The following is a 25,734-nucleotide window of genomic DNA, read 5'->3' on the forward strand; positions in this document are numbered from 1 at the left end:
TGTAATTTTTTACCATTAGATTTTTTATATTACCTTACGCAAGTTACATGGACCAAAACTGAATAAAAATAGTGGTAAGCGGGACAGTGTGCAGAGGTTTTATTATACATTTCTCTACCCCCCCAAAAAAACAACAAAAAAAACAAAATTAAATCCTCTACCTGTCGTCATTGATTTAGGTGTGCAGAGTTTTCCTATAATTTGTTGTCTGCTGTAACACAGTATTAGACTGGCTCTGTCATAGTTTTTTTTCTTCTTCTTCCCCTGAATAAGATTTCTTCCTCAGGTCCGATTGCTGATTTACTTTAACACTCTAGGAGCTTTATCCATTATGCAAAATTCAGTAAACAATGAATAAAACTGAATTAAATAGAAGCCTTACAAACCACAAATGCAGAATACATATGTTAATGATTTCATTTGGTTTATTTATTGCAATAAAGATGTACAAAGTACTGGTAATCATACATGTTAAAATGTTAGAAAAAGCATATCTGTGACTGTTAACAGTATCAAAACATTACTGCTTCAACCAGCTGGGCCTTACATGTTTGAGTTAAAGCAGGAGAAAACTGGTTTGAGCCGCTTGTCATCATATCTTTTTCTTCTTTGAAAGGTTACAGATACAGACTCAAGGAGAAAGACAATTTGCTAAAATCAAAAGGAAACAAACTGCAAAAGAAAAAACATCGACATGCAAATCAAATTACAACCAAAACTCCAAATATTAAGAGAAAAAAAAAAAGCAAAGTCTGAACTAAAATAAATACCCTTCCAACATGTTCCATGTGTATATACTATTAAGTTTATTTACATGTTAGTTTATACTTACTATAAACTTAACGATGTCAACCACCAATAGATTTTAGGACCATTTTATCATTTTTGAAATATTAAAATCCACCCCCATGGAACAACATGCCTGCTATAAGAGAGGAAAATGGGATATGGCAAAGAATACAAACAATACATAGGAGAACTCAAATAATGCCTCGACTTACATGTACATATGATTTGATTTGTTGAGGACAATGCAGTAATTTTGTCAGACAGATGTTAGGTTCTATCGAGACAAATGAGGGAAACGCACCCAAACACCATTAGCTGGCTGGAAAACGTTGATAGGAGGTATTTTTGTTTCATTTAATGTGACATGAAAAAGAACCCCTCTATTTGATACATGAGTGTTGTGTTTCTTATATTATGTATATATATAACTGTGTGTGTATAATTATAGATATACAGATATAGATAGATAGATAAGCAAATATAATTTTTTTTTTTAAATATACAAATGGTTTAACCCGTGTTCTTGTTTGTAATAATGTTGTTCTGTACCAACAAGAGAACAAGAGTGAATGCCTCACAACACAACAACGAACAGAGATCTCAAAGATACACTCCTTTATTTTGTTATAGTACACAATAGTGCCCCCAAATCCCCATCTCAGCCCACATTGATAATCTCAGATTTATATATTGCCCAAAATGCACAGCAAAAAAAACAAACAAAAAAGACCAAAACAAAACAAAAACTGCAGTTTGTTTCACTAATTGTATTGCTTAGCAGTTAGTCTTCAAGAAATCAATTTATATTTGCTCTAATACAGAAATCTTCAGTCATACTTCATAGTTTGAGTTAAGCATAATTTAGTTTCACTGTTTAAGTTACAGTGCACAGGGATGCACTCAGCTGCAGGAATACCAAATTTTAGATACTGCTTTTCAAAATAAAAGACAAAACGTGTCAGCTGGATTAGAATGAACACCAACTGTGGTGTGAATGAATTTTGGTATTTGAGGCTGTTACACAATGTAGGACTGCCTTCAAAATGATCTACAGTGCTTTCTTAGCCCACACTTTCACATAACTAAAACTTATTCCGGCTACATTTGGCATTCTGGTGAGCAACAGTATAGATCTATATAATATGTTTGTACTGAATCCTTTCAACAGTCCCTGGAAACATTACACACATGGATTATTAACGTAGCGATAATCCATGTGAACAACAGAGTGGTGGACAATGGTGCTGCATGAACGCTAATAGCACAATGAAGCCGACAGACAGAACACTATTGTGCTAACTGCAGTATATGCAGAAAACATATGATACATATGACAATGGAAACCAAAAGGTACTACTAGTGTAGTGTACATTCAACTAACCTAAGCACTCTCACATTCTTCTTTTAAATTGCATATAGTAAAGTTTAATTTGCTTTATAGTAGTTTCTCACTCATAATCATAATGAGCCAAAGTCCATGCTGTTTAATTCAAAATAACGAGACCACCCACAATGATTTGTGCATCTCCGCTGTATTTAACAACACAATGCAGAGGCTTCAAAATATCATGGCTAATTTTAGGGCAATGCACTTAAAATAAACATCTATGCTAGAACCACTCCAACCAACCCGTTTATGCTCAGCTGTTTTAATAACAACATTTGCAACCTTAACGAAAACTAACCAGTTACTTTCACTTTACTGTCCATTTTTTCAATAAAACTCAAATAGAATGAGTTTTATGAATTGATTTTAGGCTCAGGGTTATTTTTCTGTCTGTGACGACACCTGTGACCACTCCCCAAAGTAACAGCTGTACTATTGCATATTGAAGCTAGTTAATCAATATTCTCTACAGTCACAGTAGAACAGGGGATACATGTGACCTCTACAGTACACTACAACTGGAAAATGTCTATGTATGGCTTTTTGGTGATGCCACGTCACCCCTAAAATCAATAGTAATAATTAAGCCAAAAGACAGGGATGTGCCCCAAGTGCACACTAAATGAAGTGAGGCTAAATGACTAATGCAGATTAAGATGCATATGTGCTGAGACTTAATAATGGAGGACTATCTGCATTTACACACAAACCCTCCAGCCGACATGGCTTAAGAGGGAGCGAGAACTTATGACAATCGTGACAGTATAGTATAGTTCTAGCATTAAGGCAAGGTTTGAACTAGCGTCTTGAAGGGTAGAAGAGTTTCTTTACAGTGAAATAACACTACATGTGGCCACAGAACCAAAGAAAGCTGATAATCAGCAGCTACTAGGGAGAGATTTTATCCACCTGAAAAGGCTAAAGAAAAACCCAGCCTCACATTTTTTCTGACAGAGACTTTAAGTCTATGCCCACATGCACCCCTCCCCTACAAACTGTCTAAAAGATCAAGAATCTTGTTGTGATGAGTATTCAGCAACTTTTACAAAGGAAGACTCAAAAGTGAAAAATATAAAAATCAAAGCCCCAAATAAATATGCTGATTAAGGTCAAAACTGTAAGAGTGTTCAAATTGACACCCTTTATAAAATTCTACTTTAAATTCACCCGCACAGCTAAGAAGGAAATTCTGTTAAAATTGTCAATCTGAATAGAGATTCTAATTCCGTTTCATCTGATTCGACTGGAAGGCACATCCATAAGGCTTTAGAAGGTGTTGCAAAGCATTTTCCCCAACTTGAAAAGAACATAACAGGGTGATTATTGCTGGAGCAAACAACAACAACAACTGGTCTGATAAACTTAAAATGTATGACATCAATATATTCCACATCATGAACACATCTATATTGTGCATGCCTGGTTTAGAGAGCCTGAGAGAAATCAACTTGAACAAAAATGACACTTTAATGGGGAAATCAGAAGGAACTAGAGCAACGAGAGAATAACCCAGACATCTTGGAATAAAAAGAAAGAAAGAAAGAAAGAAAGAAAGAAAGAAAGGAAAAAGAGTGGGCAACTTTACAACCAGCACCCACCCCCAACATAAAATTCCTCCATCACAAAACATGTAGCACTTTTACACAAAAAAAATAGCACTTTCATTGGATTCATATTACTCAGCACTGTTTCCATCACTGGCTTGTATTCTGCTATCTCAGGAGTGTATGTGGTGGACCTTTAGACTTTAGCTGTGACTTAAATCACCGGCTTTTCCCCTTTAAGAGTAGAAGGTGAGGACACTCTGGTGGTTGCCACGCACCAGAAGGATGGGAGGCAGATCCTTGGACAATGCCTCCAGCCAGGCCATGTAGAGAGCACTGGACACAGCGCCCTTCCTGGCTAATGGGAGGCTTCTGCACAGAGAAAAGCAAAGAAAGGAGAGAGACCGCAATGAAACTATAACCAAAAAGGAGCAATAAGAAAAGTTCTAAAATCAAGCATGGTTGTCTTTACACATATGTGTTTAAGAATTTGCAATTCAAATTAATGAAAGCTCATCGCTTCACTGCACATTTAAGGATTAGGTAGAAGCATCATGTATTGAAGCCATTCGTCCTGCGTAGACTGTTTTAAAGTGTCTTTTTTTTTTTTTTATAAGAAGATTGAGCGAATGCTTTATATTCATTAGAACAAATGTTCTCTAAAAATGCTTATTTCTTTTTTTTTTTCTTTTTTTTAAATAAATTTTATGTTTTGCATTTAAATTAAACACAACATGCTTATACAAAATCAACCAAGAACAATTACTGAAAAAAAAGAAAAAAAAATTATAGCAATATTAACTAAATAAAGAGTAAAATAAACTAAAAAAAATTCACGCGGAGTGTGAGGCATGAATTTTAAAGTGTCTTTAAGTTAACTTTTATTAACTTTAACTAAAGAACTAAATGTATATCAAAATCCCACTCCTCTTTATAAAAGTTACAAAACCCACAAAGGACTTTTCAGAAAATAGTGACCAAATCTCTGTTAAAATCATTATCACCTCCAGCCTAAAGCAAACTTTCCCCCTTAATTTTCCCAAGTGGTTCATCACAGTTTTGCCTGTTGACTTGGTCAAATGTTAATAATCATTTTCATCCCACAATTTTTAGCACTAGTTATCTTGTCATATGTTATTAGATGGGGTAAATTAGGGAGCAAGTGAATAAAGGAGCAGGAAAGATTTGAGCGACCCAAAGACGAGGGTCAGAGCATCTCCACAACAGCAGCCCCTGTGGGATGTTCCCACCTCACTTCTGAAATTGCACAATCAAAACTCATATCCAAATGAAGATTAATTTATTGATGTATTTTAATTTGTCCAAATTAAATGCTCCATTTTCAAAAAATGTGATTTTTCACAGTTTGGGCTTTAACATGTTAAAGATCGGTTGAACTGTCAGTCGAGCTGCTGTTTTTGCTCCTGGTAGCTTCCGACAGCTGCCGTTTGGTGTGAAACATCGCTGGCCTCTGAGGCTTACTGAAAAACTGTTTAATAATATGAGAATGTAATCAAACTGTTTATCAGAGGAAAAGTGTGACTTCTATGACATCTGAACCTAACATTAGCTTGCATAATGTTAGCTTATAACCAGCTGGTGTTGCTGTGAGTAGACAGAGGTTTGTATGTCTAATCTGCTGACAACGAGTATTTTCATTCAAGTTTAATCGTCATGTTTAACACATACACTCCCACCCCCCACACCCACCCAACCCAACCCAAGCTTACATAACAATGAGGTTGGCTGTGCTTGAGTGCTCCTTCAGCAGCTCGTTGAGTCTGATCTGACGATGGGTCTAAAGAGAGAGACAAACACAGGATCAAGCAATCAGGTATCATGTAACAAGATCATTTTCGCAAGCCACTGCACCACAGACTACGAGGCAGCAGTGTCGCTCACAGTATAAGCTACACTGAACTGCTTCCACTCTCCTTACAGAACAATTAAATAAGGCTGCAGAGGATCAAAGAATGAATCCCTCTGAACCCTGAATTTCTGTCATCATGGAAAGGTTTAGGAATAACAGGCAGTCATATGGAACTGACTGACTCTGGCTCAAGAATTTCATCTTATGAGATTAAAGACGCATGTAAATGGAGTATGCAGTGAATTCTTGTGACCTTGGTACGATATAGCTCCAGCTCGTTGTCAGTGATCCTCCATGGTTCACTGTTCTTCAGCCTCTCAGCTGCCTCCTGCTCCATATCATCTTCTTTCAGCCGATAAGGCTCAATCATCTCCTCGAAGGCTGCCATGCTGCGTCACAACAGCTTCATGGTTAATCCTCATGTAAAACAGGTAACTACACAAAGCTTTGAGGCAACTGTTGTGATAAGGGACTATATAAATAAAATTGAAATAAATTGAATTTTCAAAATCATCCCACCAAAGAAATGAACACAAATGGATGTTATGAATAAAAATGAAATTACTAATGTAGAAAAGCTTGGAAAAACTCAATCTTGAGACCCAGGCAGATATCTGGATCTGGGCTAGTTTGTGATATTTTCTTAAAAAGTCTACAGATTTATTAATGTTAAGAAAATGTTCCCTTGTTAAAAATCATCATTTGTTCAAACCAAATCAACATGGTCTCAAAGCCACACATCTTTCCAGCAGTCTTGTTTTTAAACACAGACCACATGAGGGCGCCAGTTGTTTGCTTTTCAGCTCAGCTTAATGTCCTCAAACAAGCTGAACATTGAATTTCAAATGGTCATATAAGTAAAACGGTTAGTTTTCTTTTCTTTATACAGTGCCAAATAGAGCCAACAACAGTTGCCTCGAGGCACTTTAGATACTGAATGTGTGACATAATGCACGTTAACAGTTGTGGAGGATGTTCAAAGTGTGAAGCTTAACAAAGTGGACTTACTGCTCCTTCTTGGGCTTGGTGTTGATGTCTCCAAGGACAGTAATGTCCGAAAAGTCTATCCTGAACTTGCTCAGCAGAGTAGCCATCCTGTAACGGGAATATCAAAAACAGAGAAGTAGGATCAATAATATAAATAAGCTGTTAAACTAAACATGTGCAGTCTAAGAAGCTCTGGATGGATACATGTGTACCGAGTCATCCCTGAAAGCCACAGGAAGCCGCTTTCAATAACTCTGAACACTAGCGGGTGGTACAGGGTTTATAATGTGGAATTCTGTCTATGAGAATAATTTCCTTTAGCTTTAGTTTCAAACACTTGGTGCCGGAGAGCATCATCTGCTATGTGTTGTGGGCTACAGCACTACGTGTTCAAGCTCTTTATTATTGTGTTGGCTACGTGACTATCATGTTTCCAGTGCCAGTCCCAAGTATTTATTCATTTACTTTAACAAATATATGTTTTATTTTTTTCTTAGCCCAACCTCACTGTTTTAGTTTAGTCTCAAATCTTTAGTTCAGCTGCTTTCCAGCAGGAGGTGCAGGCAGTACTCCCAGCTTTGGAGGAAAAAAAAAAAAAAAAAAAAAAAAAGGAACAAGCTTTATACTTTTTCCGTGTTTACAGAAATATTTCCCATTTTCATTGATCATTTAAGAGTAAAATGATCCATTTAAAGGGTGTACGAAACAGCAGTTGAAATTTAGCCTTGGCTGGAAGCAGGCTTTACTTTCGGTCTATTGGTAAGAGATAAAGTTAGACAGGAACATGTTGAAATGTCAGATGTCTGTTGAAACAGACTGTTGATAGTTTTGTAGTCACGCAAACATGAAAGCTTCTACACCCAGCTAATTTCATATGACAAAAGCAGAACAATGAGTGGCACATTCTCAAAATTGTGTTGACTTCTTTGGCAGGAGGGATGGGGGTAAGGGATATATTCACATCATTCCCAGAGAATAACTTTTGAGAATGAACTCAGTCCCATTTTCTTCACCAATTTGAAACTTTACTGAATTCAGACTGACTGTTCTGTGCCTGCTAATCTGTCAGCCATGACCTTTTTGTTCCTGTGTTTTCCCTACTGGCCAGCTCTCTGCCATCAGTTTCATTCAGCTGCTTCTCCACTCTCTCATTCCACAACAGATGGACTAACTCTAGCACTGTGGACTTGAGCTGGCATCGGTATACCTTGTTCTGCACTGGAGATCTGCTGCAACTGAAAATCCACTAACCACAACCTGTAGCAGTTGTCAATTTTTTAAGAGGATAACAAAAACAAGTCAGAGGAAGTGGAGTCTGTCTGCAGGATGAGCAATTTTTGTAAGCACATATAATAAATTAGGCATATTTACTAAGATACATTTAATGTTAGCACCTACAAAATTCAATCCATTTAAGAAAATGTGGGTATGGCTCCTTTCGAGCACCCACACACATGCATGCATGCATACACCCACACAGCAAGTACAAAGGCAAATTTATTATTTATATGTAGCAGGTCAACTTCTTAGTTGATATATTTTTTTTTTATTACTACAAATAATATTTAATAACTAATATGAGCTTTGTGTGAATTTTTCCCTATTTATGGTCAAAAACATGCAGTGTTGAATGCTGCAATATACATTATGTGTACATTTTACGTTGTATGCGCTTATATTAACCTGGAGAGATGTCAGCCTTCAAATGAATAGTGACATTTATAATAATGTACAGAAACAGTCAGGGTTAGTACTTTGTGCATATAAAATGCATCTTAAGACATCTAGTATTTGGATACATCCATTTGTTATAAATAAATGTGTGAGAGTGGTGCTGAAAGGAAAGATATACCTGCACTGTGTTTTCTGCTAACTGCACAGCATGCATGCTAACGCACAGCTTCCTTATGTCTGCAACAGTGTTTATTTCATTGACCAATAATTGTCGTCGTAGTTTTTGTCAATGAAAATCTTTTTTTGACAATAACTATGACACTTGAGACTTTTATCAACAAATAAAAATACTGGTGATGGCCAGTGGTCGCCCTCAGCCTCTTGATAAATGTACTGATGGTGCGAATTTCAAATTCGTACGTCTCCTTGTTCAAGTTGTCACATTCGCAAAATTTTCAGAAAACCTCTGACCCCTGACCTTAAGGCCAAACTCATGAACTTATTATAAATCTATTTAAGATCCTAGCTATGGCATTCACAAGGTTTTCAGAAAACTTGACCTTGACCCTAAGGTCAAGGTCACTGAGATTCAAACTTGTCTGGATTTTCAGTAGATACACCTATGGTATCAACTTCAAACTCCTACATTGCTTCGTTCTCGAGTTACCACATTCAAAAGCTTGGGTGTCCACTAACCCTAACCCTGCCCGAAAGAAGAGATCCACTCAGAACTAATTAAATTGTATAGACAGGTGAATGAGTTTGAAAGTCATCAAATCATAACTAATCCCCTTGTGCAATAAGGTTAAACGCGCACATTTGCTGTGCCCCCAGGAAATGTTACTACTTCCCCCCCACACACACACACACACGCACACGTTCAGCTATCTTAGTGAGGACCCTCATTGACATAATGGTTTCCCTAGCCCCTAACCATTAAAAATGAATGCCTAACCCTTATCCTAAACCTAACCATAACCTAAATGTAACCCTGACACTAAAACCCCATTTTGAGCCTCAAAAATGGCTTTAAATGCCTTCAAAAATGTGAGGACCGGGTTGTGTGTCCTCACAAGTGACTGCTGGTTCTCACAAGTATAATAGAATGCAGATTTTGGTCCTCACAAAGATAGCTAGACAGGAACACACACACACACACACACACACACACACACACACACACACACACACACACACTAAGCGACAGTTGGGAGGAAGAGACGAGTACATCTATGAACAAACCCTTAGGGGGACCTCTCGTTGGTAAAATCAAAACAAACTTTCACACTTATATATATATTATACTGCTATACCTTTATGATATCTTTTTCATTTTATTTTATTTTATTTTATTTATTTACAGGACCATGCACAAAATACATTAATCAGTTAAAAAGAAAAAGGATGCTTTGTGCCAGATTTAGCTACCAACTAATTTCCATCAGCAGTCTGCATTCTAAACCTAGACTAAAACTAGAAGACTTTAGGTGCCTAAATTATGTTTTAGTCAAAAGACTAAAGGCAGAAGAGCACCAGGGCAATTTACAGCTTCCTCTTGTTCTCATGCAATGTTATGAATCCTTTTATGTTTAATAACAATTACATTTAAGTGTAATTAACAATATGACTGAATTTCAAATTCAGTTTATTTACTTAGCAACTCCTTATGACAACAATTGTCTTTAAATTTTAAAAGGCAAAGACTAAAATATTAGAAAGTTATTATTTTAGGTAGTTTGGTTTTGTTTACATTTTTTGGAGTGCTGGGTTTTGGTAGTATCATTTTGATTTCAAAGGCTCAATAAAAGACTTCATAGGGTAGACACTCATTCCTTTGTACAGTCACGTACAGTAATCTCCAGTCTTGACAAAACTGACCGAAAGACTGTACAGTACTTACGCTCTGCGGTCGTGATCAATCCTGTTGATCTTGCCTCCAATGAAAACACGGATCTTACATTCCTTCCACCGCTTCTTATTGGTAAGAAGGTAGGGGATCAGCAGAGTCAGACCTAGATGGGAAACATAAAAAACAAACAAACTGCTCAATATACAACTTTAGTGACACAAACATTTAACATCTGTACAGTCTAAAGCTCAAGTCAAAACCTCAGACCTTTGGACTTTCTACAGACAGCACTCACTGCTGCAGCAACAGATTCATGATCCCTTTTGCTTTAAACAGAGTCAAATTAAATTCAAACAGAAAACAACGTAACGGCCCAATGTTTTTTCTCTTTCTCAGAAACAAAAAACAAACAAACAAACAAAAAAAACAAACAAGTTCACAAACAAATTTTGCTAGCATGTTTGAGATGAGCAGTTGTTGAATCTGTCACTTCAAAATGCAAATGCAACATGATGCTACCAAAATGAATTCAATCCTGATTTATAATGATTGGGAAGTGTGAAAATGACAGATCCTGTCAGAACATACTGTCTATGTGTTTTTGTGTGTAAGAGTCTGCCTTTGCGTATCAATAGGAATGTAAAACATACCAAATATGGCTTTACTTGTTTCTGCTCATCCCCATGACGCTTTCTCAGTACAAATATAATCAGAACTATTATCTTCACTGATGTACATATTTCAGGCTGAACATTACAGAAAAAGTCAGCAATTTCAATATAATGCTTTGACACTTAATGTGAAACTTATAGGTGCCAGAATTGTAGAGGCCTGAGTACTTTTAGGATCTACTGCATATGCTGTCAACAGTTGTATCTGCACGTTTTAGTGCTGAAGACACTTAATGTCATAATGATGTTGATGAGCCAGATCTGAAGTGACACTCATCAGCTGGTGTTAAAAGCAAGAGTTCTCCCGCTGGCCCTGGTCACATCTTTACAGAGGTGGAGCCACTGCAAACTCTTACTTGCATAGGAATGTTTGCTAAGCAACGCATTTTCTTTAAGAAACAGAACATAGGATGTGTAGTATACATAGGATGTAATTTTACTCATTAGTAAAATTACTAAAGTTCTGTTTTTTTTCTCCCCATGAAGCATGGTGTTTTTTTTTTGTTTGTTTTTTTTTTAAATAAAGCTTGCAGTGAAGAGCCTGCAACGACGAGCGCACAACAATGAGCCCCAGGCTCCAACGGCTATGACAAAGCAGACCAAGCCCGGGCCCAGAGACCTGAGATCCGAGGGCCCCCCACACCCTGGAATGGGCCCAACAGGGGGGCCAGGAGTGAGCCAGTACACCCCCAAGCACCCAGCCCCAGACACTGAGAACCACCAATGCACCGGTGTGGTGGGGGGAGATGGAGGGCCCTGAGATGTTCCAAGAGAGGTTGAGTCCAAGACCTGACCTGACACACAGACACAGACAAAAGCATGCATTCCCACCCTCATGCACACATATACAAATACTGAGCACCTGCCCTACGTTTCCATGGGATTAATGAAGACTCAGTCATTTTAGAAACTCCCACCATGCTGTCAGAGAGTAGCTGATATTGATGCTCTTAAAGCATAACTGTCGTTTGTTGTTTGAGCTAATGAATGGTAGGTCAGAGATATTGTTGCATAGTGACTGTTTTATATTTAGCCAGGGCCAAGAGGGTATGTTTTAACCATCCTGAGATTAATTGTAGCCTATTGGCTAAGAAGTAGTGTTGAAAGTTAGGCAGATCTCCCGCTGGCCCTGGTCACATCTTTACAGAGGTGGAGCCACGTCCTTTTATCCTTGTCCTTTGTAGGCGTGTTTCAGCTAACACGTGTGGGTTTATCTTTTCAAAAGAATTTAGAAATAGACGATTCAGAGTCTGCAAGCTTCAGAGAGAGATTAATACCAAAATAGTTTAGTTTATTGAATAATCTGAAACTCTTGAGAAAGAGTCTAGTAATGTAATAATTACCTCAGAGAGAGTGGTGTGTGAGTGTCTCATGAATGCTTGATGGACTTTTTTGTTGCTATGATCTTTTGTTTGGTCTCATGTTGACCACAGAAAAAGACTTACTGTCACAGTATTGCAACTGATGGTTAGAAAATGGTTAAAACATTGCAATTCATTCAGATTTTTTGTATTCAAAGTAGAAAAAATATTAATTGGTCGATTTAAATGAGTATACAAGTGCAATTTTACACACTATACGGTTGAAAATAAAATTTGTTTTTGGAGGTTATTTAAACATATCGTGAGATTTATCGTTTATCGCGATATAGCCCAAAAAATATTGTGATATTAGATTTTCCTCATATAACCCAGCCCTAAAAGTAAATATGAGTATATTACATGTCCAACTGATGCAGGCAAAAAAAACCCCAAAAAACTAAACTAAACTAAACTAAACTAAACTAGTATATGGTTCAGTAAATAAGTAACAGAATATGTCAAAACTTATGAACCTGTTCAATATGACAGTATTTTAATAACAGACCAAATAAATGGAATTTTGTGATCAATAACGGTCTCACAATAAAATAACTAACAATCACCTCCATCATCAAACAGCCACCAGACATCCACTGTGCCCTTCCCCTGTTTCTTCTGGAACTGTTGGCTGGCCTCTAGCAGCCTCTGGTCAGACACATTCAGAGGGACTGTCGGGCTCCTCTTGTCTGCGGGGACGCACACCACAACAAAAAATAAAAGCAAATCTCATTAATAAGTCATAATAAAACTAATAATTTTGTGCTTGGTAGAAGTGTAGCTCAAGGAGGACGCACATGTCAGTTATGGACATGTATATTCATCATATACATGTCCATAACTGAAAATGAAGTATACAGTAGAATTCTGTTTATTGCTTGTAAGTATAGTGTGACATTTCATTCGAAAATAAATTACTTTAATTTTATTATTTACAAGTTTTAAGTGATATAGGCACAGAATAAAAAAAACATTACTACTAAAAACCAAACAAATGGAAATGTGAACACAGGAGAGCAGTTTCCATCCTAAGAAGAAAGCTTAAGGCAAATTAGTCAGCTCCAGAATGTGGCAAGAAAAGCAGGTGAGAGACTGAAGACAGCTTGGAGAAAACAGAAATGTTGGAGAACACACACACACACACACACACACACACACACACACACACACACACACACACACACACACGGCTACCTACTGAAAAACAGAGTTAAAGGCACCATCATATACAGTACAGCTTTAGAGATGGCTCACGCTAGGGACTAAGAGAAAAGCATGAGAAAGAGACATATTATATCCCAAAGCCAAGTACCTAGCAGGCCAGAAAGAAGGAACAGAGGGAAAGGGAGACAGCAGGGTACAGACAGTATGTTAGTACAAGAGGGATTCAAAATATAGTGCGAAAAACATGGTGGCAGAAATGAGGGGAGCATAGCGGCACTTAAAGCATAGGAGCTCAGAAAAGATACTAAGAGATCAAAATGGAAAGAAGGGGAAAGATTTAAGGCAACTAAATGAAGTGGATCTCCTGCCTTTTTTCAACAGGGGCTGAGTTGTAGCTTTGCCATCATCTTCATCATCTGGGAATTGAGACAAAAGGAGAGAAAACAAAAATTATAGTTAAGGTGAAATGTTGCCTTGACATGTGATGTAGCAAGATAAAGTTAAGTACGTCAGGGGACACCAGAGGAAGAATCTAAAGCTGTTTGAGAGGCAGTTAATTGTAACCTCCCACAGTGGGAGACAAACAGACACTGAAATCTCTAGTGACACTAATAAACACACAGCTCAACCTTTCACCCCCTGAGTTCTAGAAATTTCTAATATCCAACATGAACAAAACCATCAGCAGTGAGCCGAGACTGTCTGGTTACATCAAAGTGGCTTCGAGTGGCCTTTGGTAAGGAACCGTCATGAACATACAACACATGAATCAGTTCCCATTCCCCAAACTCTCCACTGAAACTGCATCGAATGGAAACTTCCTGCCAGGAGTGGATTACCTTAGGATGGAAATGGAATCTGATGAGAGGAGGGAACTGGGCAAAAACTGTACGAATGACAGCACGGGTTCATGCTTTGGCAGCAAATCAAAGGATTACCCAAACCAAAGCAACCTTTACCAGACCAGTGTGTTGTTATTTTGTATACCTCAACAATTTCTAATCCAATTCCTAAAACACTGTTTACCAATCAGATACTTCAACAATACTTTTATAAGCTCTTTAGTTTGCTAGAGAAAAATCTACAAAACAAAAAACACAACATTTGCTGTATTTTGTCTTTGAATTCCTACAAAAATTTTAAACTTGCTTCGAGTCTTTCATGAACAATAAGGTAGTAAAGGCTTAATCATGAACTATTACTAATTAGTTCAACTTTGTGTTTTTCTCTATACTATTACTACTACTACGACGACTACTAGTATCAACTAATACTTAGATACTATAATATATGCTATCTAATACTTAATATATTTGTGGCAATGAGAACCCAATACTAGTTCAAGGCACTATACTATATAGCTACAGACTCTCCAGTATTAGAAACAATCTAAACAATTCAACAACCCCCTATGACTGAGCACTTGGTTGTTGAGGTGCCCCCCCCCCCCCAAAAAAAAAACCTTTTAAAAGGAAAAGGCCAAGAGCAGAGCTAGAGTTGGGGAAAAGCAGCCATCTGCCATGACCAGCTGGGGGGCTGTGGGAAAAGAGCAAAAGAGCAGACAGATTTTTGTCATCTCTCTACGCTTCTTTACAAAAAAAAAACAAAAAAACAAACAAACAAAAAAGAAAAACCCAAACAGCCTTCATTCAGCCAGGTTGAAAGCAGCCTAGTGCTCAGGCTGCAACTGGGAACGTTCATTACTCCTCCAATCTGGGAACAATTGTATGCCTGTCTGAGCTGAGTCTCTCTCTCATACACTAACAGGGACACATGTACACAGGCCGAAACATATGCACAGTGGGAAAGCTGTGGCTGTGAGTCTCTGTGGTGACTCCCTTTCAGGGCAGTGCATATGTATGCATGTATGTATGTATGTATGCATGTGTATGCAGAATAAGGAAGGCCACTGAAAGAAGAAAACTTAAATAGTGACATGAGGAATCTAGAAAAAAAATAAGGCTTGCAATGCAAAACCAAAAATACAAACATAGACATCAATGTAAACACTACTGCACCTGGATTACAGGGAAGAATTTTATGTAGTCATACTGATGATAGCTAACCTTTCTGGACTGCTGGGCTGTTCTGGAGGCTGGTGGCCTTAGAGGATGGCTTAGAGGAATCTGCATCAGAGTCTTTGCTGGTGTCTATGGAAACGATCACGTCTTTCATCCCTGATGGCTTTTCCTGCGAGGACAGCGACTCATCTGGCAGAAAATTAAAGGGGAGGGGGAATTAGAAATATACATAACAATATACAAAGCTAGTCCACATAAATAATTAATTACTACAGCTATGTTATGATCAGGTTTTTTTTTAATTCGTGGAAAATCTAATCATTACATTTCTATACATTTATTTACTAAGGTTGCCAACCTGCAAGTTGTTCTTGAACCAAAAATGTCAAATATTTGTTTGGAGCTGCTCAATGATGTGGATTTGATGAGTTTAATTTACCACACAACGCTTACTGTCAGTAAAATAGACAGTTTATTACACATTGTGTACCACTGTGCTGGGACTTTTGGTCAGACAAAACCAGATGTCACCTCAATCTGTGGAAAACTATCATTTTTTCCACTTGTAAGTTTTCATGCTTAGTATTGTGAATGTGAACATTGTGAACCGAACACATCAGTTCATACAGATTAAAACGTCAATCTCTGCTCGAAAATATCTTAAGACTGATAAGCGGATGGAAGAAGGAGGAAATAGGAGGAGAATAAGTAATGCCATTAATTATAAGTTGATTTATGCGATGTTATGTGACAATACTGGAAAAACACTCAGCTATATTTAATTTAATTTATCTGTATGTAATATGAGCTGATGCTACATATGTACTACTACAGTGTACTACTACTACATACAACTCTGCATGTGTTTGGTACCTTGCCCTTGGATATGGGAGACATCCAGCCCCTCTTTCAGTCGCAGGATAACAGCACCAAACTGGAAGTCAAAGGCATCACTTCAAAGGAAGGGGGGAGAAAAAAATGGTTCCCATTAACAGTGGACTGAAGCAATTTGCCCTAAACTAAACAAAGACAGTAAGAAACCCACAGAGTATTTAAGAAAAAAGATAAACAAGCACACAACAAGACTCAAACATCTTTCTCAATGCCACAGGTTGTACTCTTGTATTGCACTGAGCAACATACAATGGAAAATAAAGGGCAAATTTTTAAGCGTATTAGCTTTGATTTTAATACCATCGGACTGAACAATCTCTGACATTCAGCTCTAATGCTATAATCCTCACATTACAATGCAGAACCCATTCACCTCAGGTCTCACATGACTGCTTTAGAGTTCAACAGGACAACAGATTTCTCATGGACTTGTTTTAATCCAAGGGAGATCAAAAAGATCAAAAACATGACAATTACACTGTATCCCATAATGGCTAGCATGTTTCTACTACTGTTTATATAAAAAGAAGTTTTTGTATACATTATATTTTAACATATTTGAATAATATCAAAAACAACTGATTCTGTTTATCTGTAATTGTTTTCTAGCGTTTTCAGTGGGAGAAACATTTTGTCACTCATGCAAGTGACTTCTTCAGTCTGAGCTGACTGCAGGTTTCCCAATATTACAAAATGTACATTTGCATAATGACTGAAACTAACACCACTGACTAGCAATGGACCGTGGTCAGTTTCATGATCATTAATATGCAAACTGTCATGAACGTTATTCAATGGCCATTCACAGAGATTTGGGGAATGGCTCCTATCACAACCTTGTAAGAAAGAGAGATGCACCCTGGACATTTGTCAAAGCTGGGAAGACACCTAAAGAATGCTTCAAGCAATCCAAGAGAGAAAGACAACTGCTGTATAGAGTACACAGCAGTTGTATAGAAACAGTATGAGACAGCTGAGATGCATTTCCTCTAATCATTGTGTCTCTGTGGTTTTAAAACCCCAAAACACACTGTGCCAAAAATGGGTCCATCCCAAGGATGGGGTCAAACTGCATAAACAGAGTAACATAGCATACGCTGTTCAGTGCCAAAAGGATTGCTATGATTTATACATCGGGGAAACCAAACAACCTAAGGGGATTGGGACAACACAGAGGAGCTAACTCATCAGGCCAGGACTCTGCAGTCTATTTACACCTAGACGCTCTTTCAGTGATGAGGATGTACACATCATGGACAGAGATGAACGCTGGTTTGAGCGCGGAGTCAAGGAGGCCATTTACGTGAAAAGGGAAAGACTATCTCTGAATCGAGGAGGGGGCCTAAGGGTACATCTTTTGTCATCTTACAATGCTGTGATTGAAGCCATTCCCCAACTCTCTGTGAATAATACTCATGATCATCAAGGTTAATGACAATTTCCATATTAATGATCATGAAACTGACCTCACAGCCCATTGATCATCAGTGGTACTAGTTTCAGGCATTATGCAAATGTACCGTTTATAATATTGGGGAAACCTGCAGTTAGCTGAGACTGAAGTCACTTGGATGAGCGACGAAACGTTTCTCCCACTGAAAACGCTACGTCCAGATCAACAGAATCAATTTTGTGGGAATGAGATGAGTTGTTAAGGATATCCTTAGTTTTTCTGTTGGTAAGCTGTTTTTGCTGCTGTGAGCTACTGTTAGACTGTTAGTTGTTATTGGCTGGTGTTAATGAAACATGTCTGTGAGGCTTCTCAGTCATCCAGGTCATCGTAGTCTAAGGAGCTTGGAAAGAAAAGCATCTGGACTTCTTTAATTTTCTTGAAGACGTTTCACCTCTCATCCGAGAAGCTTCTTCAGTTCTATGAGCAACTGGTGGAGAGGCCCAGATTTTTATTTAAGCCCTATAGGAGTGTCCCCCAAGGGGGTCATGGACTCCCTATTGATCCTCTTCCGAATCACACGAGCCAAGGTGTGAAAACAGGTGTGAGTCACAATCAGCCAAGGTTTCGGGTGAACCCACTGTGAAACCTAGCCCCACCCTATCATGTGATTTCCTGAGGTCAAACAGCCAAGGATATGAGTGGGTGTTAGTGAAACTTTCTCTGAAGTGGATCCAACATTGCTGGACTCAGATTCCTAAAGAATGAACCATCATACCCTGTGAAAGTGTAATCAAACTGTTTAAGGAAAAGTGTGATTTTTACGACACTCGAGCCCAAAACTACCTGGCAAAATGTTAGCTTATAACGAGCTGCTCTAATGGCCCTGCTGACAGCACGCAAATGCCTATGAGTTCTCCTGGCCTCCATGTTTGGGGTACTAAGCGTTTGCCGACATGCACAAAACAGGATTAGTTGTAAGAGAGACATCCTTCCCAGCCACTGAATTCAAATATGTGAGAGAACTTGGCAGCTTCCAGAATGGACCACTTGTGCCTTTTATGTTACCTAGAACCTATACCACTGAAAAATTAATAAATCTGTTAGGGTGGTTGCATATGTGTGCACACCATTAAACTATGAAATATTAGTTTATTAGTGTCAACAACAAAATTGTTGAAGCACCTTTTTGATTTAATCACAGCAGTCAGTCTTCTTGGGTACACACCTGCCAACAATTACAGAGACTGATTAGCCCTATGTAACATCCAGCTGTCCTAGTAGGAGTTTCCTGACATTCATCCAGTTGCGTACTAAAGCAAATTCATGGTTTATAGAGCGCTTACAAATCAACAAAGTGAACTCAGTATTGAAAATATTTCTTCATAAGAAGGGTATAAATTTTCCACAGCATTGGATGTACCATCGAACACAGTGAAGACTTGCTGAAAGAAAAGAAAGAGTGTTTGTTCTTTTATATAATTTTTTTCTTCTCTTTGGATTATTCTACTTACTGGATCATGCTGATGTAAGTCTCCACATTCATCATGTCCCCATCCCTCCAGTCATTCTTGAAGCCCAGAACAAGGGTGTTTGGCTTGAGGCGGCCAAGACCAGCAGCCTTGATTGGACCAGAAATAGGAATAACAGATTAATCATTTCTTAAATGTGGCTCATTTCCAAAGAATAAGCAAAACTATGAGTGTGGAGCAGGAAATAAAAACAGTTCAGTCCATACAGTTTTAAGCCTGCCACTTGGGTCCAATCTTAAAGGAGACTCATGTTATCCACTCTCAAGTTAGTTACCGATAGCAAATAATGTGTGAATAATTACTTCCAGGCACCTTACTCCTCAGTCCTGAAAATAACCACAGTCTCACTTTGACTACAGTAATACACCTGGGCTACCTTATGCAATTTTATGCCTTTTTACCGAGACACCACATCTCTCAGTTTTGCTGACCTCTCTTCACAAGTGAAGTAAATGTTCCTTTTAATTTGCACTGAATGGATTTGTTCCAGGCTAGCTTTGACCAAGAGCTATTGCCCCATTCCAGACACAATGGGAATTCAAAAGCGATGGAGCACCCACTACTTGACCCACCCCCACTAGGATCTTCCTGCCACCACTTACAGTTGTTAAAAGGACTAATCTCTTTTTTTTAGCATCAAATAATCATTAGCTTCAACTCACTGTCTTAATCTTAATAACTTGTTACTGGGCTCTTGAGTGTTTATAGTTTTATCCAGATTTCCGGTTATTTCTGTACATACTGTAGATCCCAATATACTTCACATAATTCACAGGAACACATTTGTTTAAGGAAATGACAGCCTTTCAAAAATCATCCTCCAGTTAGTGCTGCTGTTTATGTCACAGCCTCTGTGTGAGTCACTCTTCTTAGTAAGCACATGTTCTTTTCATTTTATTTTGGGATTAATCGTTACGGCCTAACATACCAGATGAAAATTCTTCCTAGTTTTAATGTTTAAATCATGGATCTGCATGACTGGTCTAGTCATTGTCAGAAATATTAGTCAGTTACTTACTATTAATGTACAACAGCATTTACCAGTTCAGAAGTATTATGCCTTCAGCCTCTACTATAGATGGCTCGGCCCAACAAACACAAAAAAAGTATTTGAAGAATACAAAAAGTAACATACAACTCTGAATACAATTTAGTTTTCCTACCTGAAGCAAGTACTGAGAGCCTTGTTTTAGGTCCTCAGCAAACACTGGCGTGTAGAAGGCTTTGGTCTCGTTCTTCAGCAGCCAGCGTTGGTAGCGAGCCTGATCTGTGGCAAGCTCTTTGAAGTTTGGTCTTCTGTAGCCCTATGGAGACAGAAGGCCAAATTAATCCAACAGCCTTAAATTTATCGGTGTTGGGATTGTGGAACAAATGAGCACAAAGTTTCAAAGATGACAAGATGCTAAATTCAATAACATTTGATGTGTGAAAGTTAAACAGAAGAATTTAACGTGCGGAACAATCACCTGCTCTGAACCTCTGCCTGCTTTTGTGCCTTTTTCGTTCAGTACTCTGCAGTACTTATTTTTAAAATACAAAAGACCAGGCTATTCCAAATCGTTCACTAGCTTTGTGTGCAACATTAGGGCTGTGCGATATGACGAAATATTAAAACGACATATTGTACTCCATCGTTATTTCATGCTTTCGAAAACTCTTCACTGCAATATGTTTTTCATTGCTTTCTAAAAAAAGAAAAGTCACCACCACCATCCAAAACGTAATAAAAGGACAGAGTAAAAAATAGAAACGCACAAAGTATCACCAACTGCTGCACCTGCAAGAAAAATAAACATAACACCTGGAACAAACATTCGAAAATGCGCAGGTACATAAATCGATCTTCTATGGTTGTGTGTGTGCATGTGAGGACAGAAAATTGGCATCCCACTAAACATGTGGGGACCAACATTCACTTATGGGGACAAAATGCCCGTCCCCACGAGTTTGAAGGCGTGTTTGATGCTCAAAATGTGCTTTTAGTGTTAGGGTTACAATTAGCCTCAACCTAACCATAACCTAAGGGTTAGGGTTAGGCATTGGTTTTTGATGGTTAGAGCAAGGGACCAGGGAAAGCATTATGTCAATTAGATGTCCTCTCCAAGATATGAAAACCTTATACACATTTCACATTTTTCTCCTGGTTGCCTGTGCCCCACCTGCATTGGCTCCATATCCTACAGTCTAAGAACCACCGATGCAACCAAATCCAGAGGCTCCCACAGCATATCAAAGTCTTCATTTAGATTGCCTGCTAATCAGTGCTATGTGGTTTAAACAGTTTGGTGAAGAACTGGATGAATCTAGCTAAAAAATGACTTTTAAAGAGCAATTTGACAGCTAATTCATCAGTAGCAAAAAACAAAAAAACAAGCCAAATGACATCTGCTCACCGTGCGAATATGGCCACAGATCATCAGGCCTACATTCTTGGTGAAACTGTGGACCAGATCCAGAAGGGCAGGACGAGAGTTGGGATAACCAGTCATCACCAAACACTGGGGTCTGCAATAAGACACATATGAGAGAAAACATCCACCAAGTGGGTATCTGCATCATCCTTTACCACATCTATAAAAGCAGAGAAGGGATGCCATCTTTTGCCAAGTTTACAGAATTATTTGATTTTATGCTTTATGTGTAGCCACCTTTTCATTTGACCTTCCCAGTGACCTTTAGTCTTCTTAACACACAAACACCCACACCCATATACAATCAGACACCAGAAGCAGAGTAATTAACATCAAAGCAAATATGTTAGCATGATAGGATTATTGGACACAATACAGAGGCAAGAAAAACTTCAGAGGAACAAAACAAATTCTTGAATTTTGAAGATTCAGCCTTTTAATCTCCTCTTTGGTTTTCTGCCATGAGAAATGTCCAGTAAATCCACAAAACAATTACTGAGCCAATTTGTTACATGTGCAAGCTTTAAGAGAATGAACACATGCACACAACATGAGGCTGTATATATAAATATACTCAATATGTTTCAATACATTTGAAAATTAATCATCTCCACCTCCACAAAGTCTCTACTTTTTCCCCATAATGGTAAAAAATTAAAATTGTTTCATGAAACACTAAGGCTGAGTGAAAAAAAAATGCTCAACTAACAGGAGTTTAATAACTTGATATTATTATCATGTCAAATTTTGTTCTTCTCAGGCTACAAAAATCCAGAGGTGAACGACTGGCTGAAGAACCACAAAGATTGTGTTGTGCGACACATGGTGCAACGTCAAAATCACTGCATGGCACTCGCAACACTGTGAGCATAAATCGAGTATAGCAGCTGAGCTAAACCTAGCCCAACACGAGATAAACAATTGACAGAAGTTTAAAGAGACTTTGGGAATGAAGAAAACCCATCAAGTAACATGAGGTTGGGGAAAAATGATTAGAGGATAACATAACCAGATGTCCATAAGCGTCCAACCGAGAGCTACCAAGCAATCGCTTTATATGTGGACCGAGCTTGAGTGTTTATCAAGCATGGTGAGTAATAATATTGTGCTTCCATAACTCAGATGCCATCTACACTTGCAGGTAAGAATGGTTCAGCTTCAACAATCACGTTTCTGTTTGGTACCTGAAATTCTTGACGTGGTCCTCCACTCCACTAAGGTGCAGAGTGTGGGTCAGGGCCTGGTGGTAGGTCAAAGCCTGGGTCGATGAGCCCCAGTTCACATCTGGAAGGGAGGACACATGCAGGCAGAAACACAGTGGAGTTAGCAAGTGTGTTTATGGGTCAGATTGCTGGACTAAAGGCTACCTGACCCATGTGGTGTTAACGTCAGTGAAAAGGCCTAGTGTATGTGTAGCTGCATGTCAAACTGAGTGTTCTCACAGGTGTGTTTAGAACTGTATAGCCAGCTTTTAGTTTAAAGAGCTGCCCCAGTCAGATTATGGATTCAAAACCAGAACCTTCTTGGCTGATATCCCAGAAAGTTGATTCTGTTCATCTGGATGTAGCATTTTCAGTTTGAGAAACAATTTGCCTTTCTTCTCTCCTGGATCATTTGGAGCATTCTTTGGGTACCTTTAACATATATCCAGCTGGGATAGCAAAATTTACTCAGGGCCTTTTTGATATGATTTTCTTCAGCTTCCCTCATGGCTGTGTCTGTAGGGATGGGGCTCAGTCTTTACTGTAGCATCTTACAATGCTGTGATTGCAGCCATTCCCCAACTTCCAACTCTTTGCATACTAATGATCACGAAACTGTCTCACTGTAAGTCAGTGCTGCTAATTTTCAATGTTGTGCAAATGTATAATAATAATTTATAGCCATTAGGGAAATCTGCAGTCAGTCAAGACCGAAGAACTCACTTGGATGAGTGGTGAAATGTTTCTCACGCAACATCCAGATAAAGAATCAACTTTTTTGGAATTTCCTTACCTGGATGACTGAGCACAAACCAAGATTCCTTGCTGAGAGGTAAAAATACTAACCACTACACAACATTTTTGGAAAAGCCAGAGATATGTACAGGTTCCATAAAAGACTGAGGTGTGCAGGGACTTTTAAGTTAACCTCATTAATGCAATTAATGCAACATATTCCTCAACCTTAGAAAAAAAATAACACCACAGAACATCTCCTATAAATTAAATCAATACAATAAAATTGTATTTATATAGCACAAAATCACAACAACAGTTGCCTCAAGGTGCTTTATATTGTAAATCGAGACCCTACATTAATACAAGAATACAAAAAAAATTACAAAATTCCTATAAGTCGCCCTATCAGCAAACACTTGGCGAGACTGGGAAAGAGAAATTCCTTTTTAAAAAGAAAAAATCTTTAACAGAACATGGAGGAGAAACCATAAGCAGTGACAGGTTAGGGCTAAACACCGTACTGCGGATAGAACACTTGGCTTATTAGCAAAATACTTCACAGCATGTAAATCATGGTTAACTGTCATCTTACCTTCTCTCTAGTGTCTTGAGACAACTTTCGTTGTGAACTGGTGCTACATTAATAAAACTCAGTTTAACTAAATGACAACCAATGTATAATTCTTATATCATATTGGTACTTGGTAATTATTTTACCCCATAAAAAAAAAAGAAAGAAAAAAAAAAAAAAGAAATGCAGTGAGGAATTTTTGGTCAAATTTGGCGTGCTTTCCAACTCACCTGGCTTCTTGTGACTAACATAGATATAGAGAGCCATAACAATGACATTTGTAAGAAGGGCAGCTGCCCAGTTGATGACAAACATCACCCCACAGCAGAGAATGGCTCCGGCAAGGGAAACCCACATGTTGTAGTATTTGAAGCTAGGTCTCCAGCCTGTAACATCGATGTAAATTAGTTACAAAATAGCAAAATACAGTTAAAATGTCACACAAAGAGTGCTAGTCACATATAATATGCAAACAAAAAGTTAAATAACTGCTCCAGCTGGGCATGAAGACGGTCGTGTGCATGAAACAGGACCTTACTGTAACTTTTGGCAATGAAAATGAAAGCTTGTGTTTGTTGTGACTATTTGCATTGGTGCATTTGTAATTTATAACATGAGAGCAAAAGAACCATTGCGTTGAATTCTACGAGCATTTACTTTAAAAGCAACTCAAGATTCTTCATCACTGGTAAGAAGAGTTGGGTCTAGTTATGTTAGACCACAGAGCAGCCCTTAGTGGGTGGATCTGCAGTCAAAACCAAAGAACGCTCATCAGGTCAAAAGCAATTCTGACATGGTGAAGGAGATCCAGATGGTGCCACTGAGCACTTCAAGTAAAGCAGTAGGACTGACTGCATCAGTCACTGTATCAGTGTACAAGGTGACAAGGGATTTTGCTTTTTATTGGAGCAGTCACAAAACTTTTTGATTTCATTTGATAAAGTTTAGGTATTATGTGCAAAAATTAGAACTGAAAACTGAGTTAAATTCAGTTAAGGCTGAGTAGAAGTTCTTTTTCAGACACTTCAGCTGGGAACAAATTAAATAAGACCAGCAATGTGGGAGGTTAAAGAACAGGAAATGTTGAGTCAGCCTCCATTTAAAGAAGCTTATTATAAAACAGTCAATGTTGCTGTTAGAGAGGAGGGATAATGTTTCAGATGGAGCTAGGCATATGTTTGGGTTAAAGAATGAGTTGACAGTCTACTAGAAGTTATACGAGACATTAGGGACCATATTCATTCATTGGACAGTACAGAAACTAGAATAGTGGGATTTTAGTGATGGGATACAGTTGGTGTGTGTTTGGTTACACAATGACAGAGTCTTTAAAAAACAGGACATAAAGGGTACATTGACAGTGTCATTCCTGGGTCTATGCGGGGACTTTAGGAGTCCCAGAAATGAGAAAGTAATTGGCTCTGAACAATTTTGAACTGGCCCTGAACTGAAAGTAATGTTTGTGTTCCAAAGAGAGAAATCTATTACACCATCATACTGTTTCTGTACTCTCTAAATGAGTCATGTACCATTTAGGTCCACGTAATTTTATGACCTGCTGGAGGAATTGGAAAGAGAAAAATAATCTGTACCTGCAGTTCTGCTAAGGCTTTGGTGTGTGTGTGTGTGTGTGTGTGTGTGTGTGTGTGTGTGTGTGTGTGTGTGTGTGTGTGTGTGTGTGT

The 25,734-nt window shown here is 38.3% G+C and overlaps 1 protein-coding gene across 2 annotated transcripts in view; it reads right to left on the bottom strand.

Moving 5' to 3' along the window:
• Positions 1-405: 405 nt before the first annotated feature.
• The window catches only part of slc12a2 (solute carrier family 12 member 2), a 59,192-nt gene continuing 33,863 nt past the window's right edge, over positions 406-25,734 (bottom strand). Inside the window, exons 14-27 of one of the 2 annotated variants that reach the window (XM_003439466.5) lie at positions 24,283-24,438; positions 22,726-22,825; positions 21,524-21,635; positions 20,294-20,434; positions 19,113-19,219; positions 16,188-16,267; positions 15,360-15,503; positions 13,662-13,709; positions 12,696-12,818; positions 10,152-10,263; positions 6,599-6,685; positions 5,844-5,979; positions 5,451-5,518; positions 406-4,092 (exon numbers count right to left, since the gene is read on the bottom strand). In XM_003439466.5, the coding sequence (XP_003439514.1) occupies positions 3,957-4,092; positions 5,451-5,518; positions 5,844-5,979; positions 6,599-6,685; positions 10,152-10,263; positions 12,696-12,818; positions 13,662-13,709; positions 15,360-15,503; positions 16,188-16,267; positions 19,113-19,219; positions 20,294-20,434; positions 21,524-21,635; positions 22,726-22,825; positions 24,283-24,438 (1,550 nt within the window). In that variant the 3' untranslated portion in view covers positions 406-3,956. The remainder of the gene's footprint in view (positions 4,093-5,450; positions 5,519-5,843; positions 5,980-6,598; positions 6,686-10,151; positions 10,264-12,695; positions 12,819-13,661; positions 13,710-15,359; positions 15,504-16,187; positions 16,268-19,112; positions 19,220-20,293; positions 20,435-21,523; positions 21,636-22,725; positions 22,826-24,282; positions 24,439-25,734) is intronic. The other variant, XM_025909241.1, reaches the window with a different exon arrangement.

This window comes from Oreochromis niloticus, linkage group LG7 (assembly GCF_001858045.2).
Source record: "Oreochromis niloticus isolate F11D_XX linkage group LG7, O_niloticus_UMD_NMBU, whole genome shotgun sequence".
Taxonomy (NCBI): Eukaryota; Metazoa; Chordata; class Actinopteri; order Cichliformes; family Cichlidae; genus Oreochromis; species Oreochromis niloticus.